This window comes from Alligator sinensis, unplaced genomic scaffold, assembly GCF_000455745.1.
Source record: "Alligator sinensis unplaced genomic scaffold, ASM45574v1 scaffold118_1, whole genome shotgun sequence".
NCBI classification, from domain to species: Eukaryota; Metazoa; Chordata; order Crocodylia; family Alligatoridae; genus Alligator; species Alligator sinensis.
Window position 1 is genome coordinate 1,830,576 of NW_005841850.1, and position 1,693 is coordinate 1,832,268.

General features: G+C 45.7%; 1 protein-coding gene across 1 annotated transcript; it reads left to right on the forward strand.

Moving 5' to 3' along the window:
- Window positions 1–370: 370 nt before the first annotated feature.
- LOC112551204 (lysophosphatidic acid receptor 1-A-like) lies at window positions 371–1,336 on the forward strand. The gene has a single exon (XM_025210915.1). The coding sequence runs from the start codon at window positions 371–373 to the stop codon at window positions 1,334–1,336; it is 966 nt and encodes a 321-aa protein (XP_025066700.1).
- The last annotated feature ends 357 nt before the right edge of the window (window positions 1,337–1,693 follow it).

A 1,693-nucleotide genomic window follows, 5' to 3' on the forward strand; every position in this document is an offset into this window, starting at 1 on the left:
CAGAATACCATCAGGGACTATTAAACCAATCCTATAATTGCACTGTAGGCAGCGACAATTTACTCTCTGATAAAGGTCACTGTAGACAGATCAATTATGCTTTATTAAACATGTTTACCACCTTTGGCCATCCGAGCAACCAGAAAGTGCTTGGTTATGCCCCTGAGTTAATAACCCAAATATTGAAATACATGCAGGTTAAAGTTTAATTTGCTATTAAGAGGATGACATGGCAACAGAAGCCCCACTGGAAAAAATTCATTTTTCAGTTGTGGAGCAGGATCATAGCACCTCTTGTGCCGCTTGCTCTCGCAGCCTGTGGGATGTGCAAAACGATCTCTTTTAGCAGTTTGAGATTGGATATTCCACCATGAACAGAGACCTAAATTGTTCTGGCAATGGTACAAAAGTCTGGAGCTCCCAGCTAGTCCTCGGACTGGGTATCCCCCAGCTGACCATTAACTTAATATCTGTGGCCTTCAACTGCACAGTCATTTTCACCATCGTGTCTACAAAGGATCTGCATAAGCCCATCTTTGTCCTCTTCTGCAATTTGGCTTTTTCGGACCTCTTCACCAGCTCTTCAGGTTTCTGGATTTCAATACTGTTCATCACTGACCCAGAAAGCACCGTCTTCGGCTCCAAGGACATCCTTGTACCTTATGCTTTCTACACCATATCTATTCTGTCCACCATCTATAACCAAGTCAGCATTGGCATTGAACGCTACTTGGCTGTGGCAGAAGGCTTCAGGACGAGGTGCAGGATTTCTAGGAACCAGTCGCTGGTGGCAGCTCTCATTAGCTGGACAGTTGCTTTCCTTTTGGGTGGCATGCCTTTGATGGGCTGGGATTGCTATAAGAAGGAAAACAGGTCTGTTCTGTACAGCCCCCTTTGTATTGACTATCTTATCTTCATCACCATCCCAAACTGCGTGGTGGCCTTTATCTTGCCTTTCTTCACCTACCTTAGCATCATTGTCATCTTAAGGAAACAGAAGTGTGCAATGAAAGCACACAGGCAAACACTCGGCGCCTACAAATCAGCTGAACTCCAAGTTGCCACAACTAGTATTTTCATCTGGCTTTTAGCACTGGTCTCCTATGCCCCTTTTTTTGCAGGGGTCATACTAGATGCAACCATGCAGTTGTGCCCCACCGAGGCGTACCCAAGCGTCTTTGTATTCAGGAACTGTAGTGCTATGATGATAACCTTGAACTGCTTGGGGAACCCCATCATCTACACACTCAAAGTCAAAACCCTGGGGCATAAGCTCAGATTGCTGAAGTGCCCTTCCAGCAACCGCATCCAAGTGCAGGCTATTGGGAGTAGCTAATCTTCCTCGAAACTGCATGAGAAGGACTAGAACCGCATGGCTAGAATCAGACAGCACACTCGGTATATTCGTGTCGGTGACTTTAGCATGGTACAGATCTACTTTTCCAGGCTAGTTTCTTTTCTATAGACTCTGGCTGCCTCCTGTGAAGCTAAACTCAAATTTGACTGTGTCATAAAGTGGCTTACAGCTGGGGATCTGTTTCAGAACTGGAGTGACGTGACAGCTCCCTGGTAAGGTTTGGGACAAAGCAGGACAAAGGTTTGGGACAATTCTCCCGTTGGGAGAATAAACCGCACTGGATTGGGAATCTAAGCGTCTTGCCCAGCATCGTATCTGTGATGAAATTAATAACTG

Coding starts and splice junctions, on each gene's coding strand:
- LOC112551204 (XM_025210915.1), top strand. CDS start 371: ATGAACAGAGACCTAAATTGTTCTGGCAATGGTACAAAAGTCTGGAGC.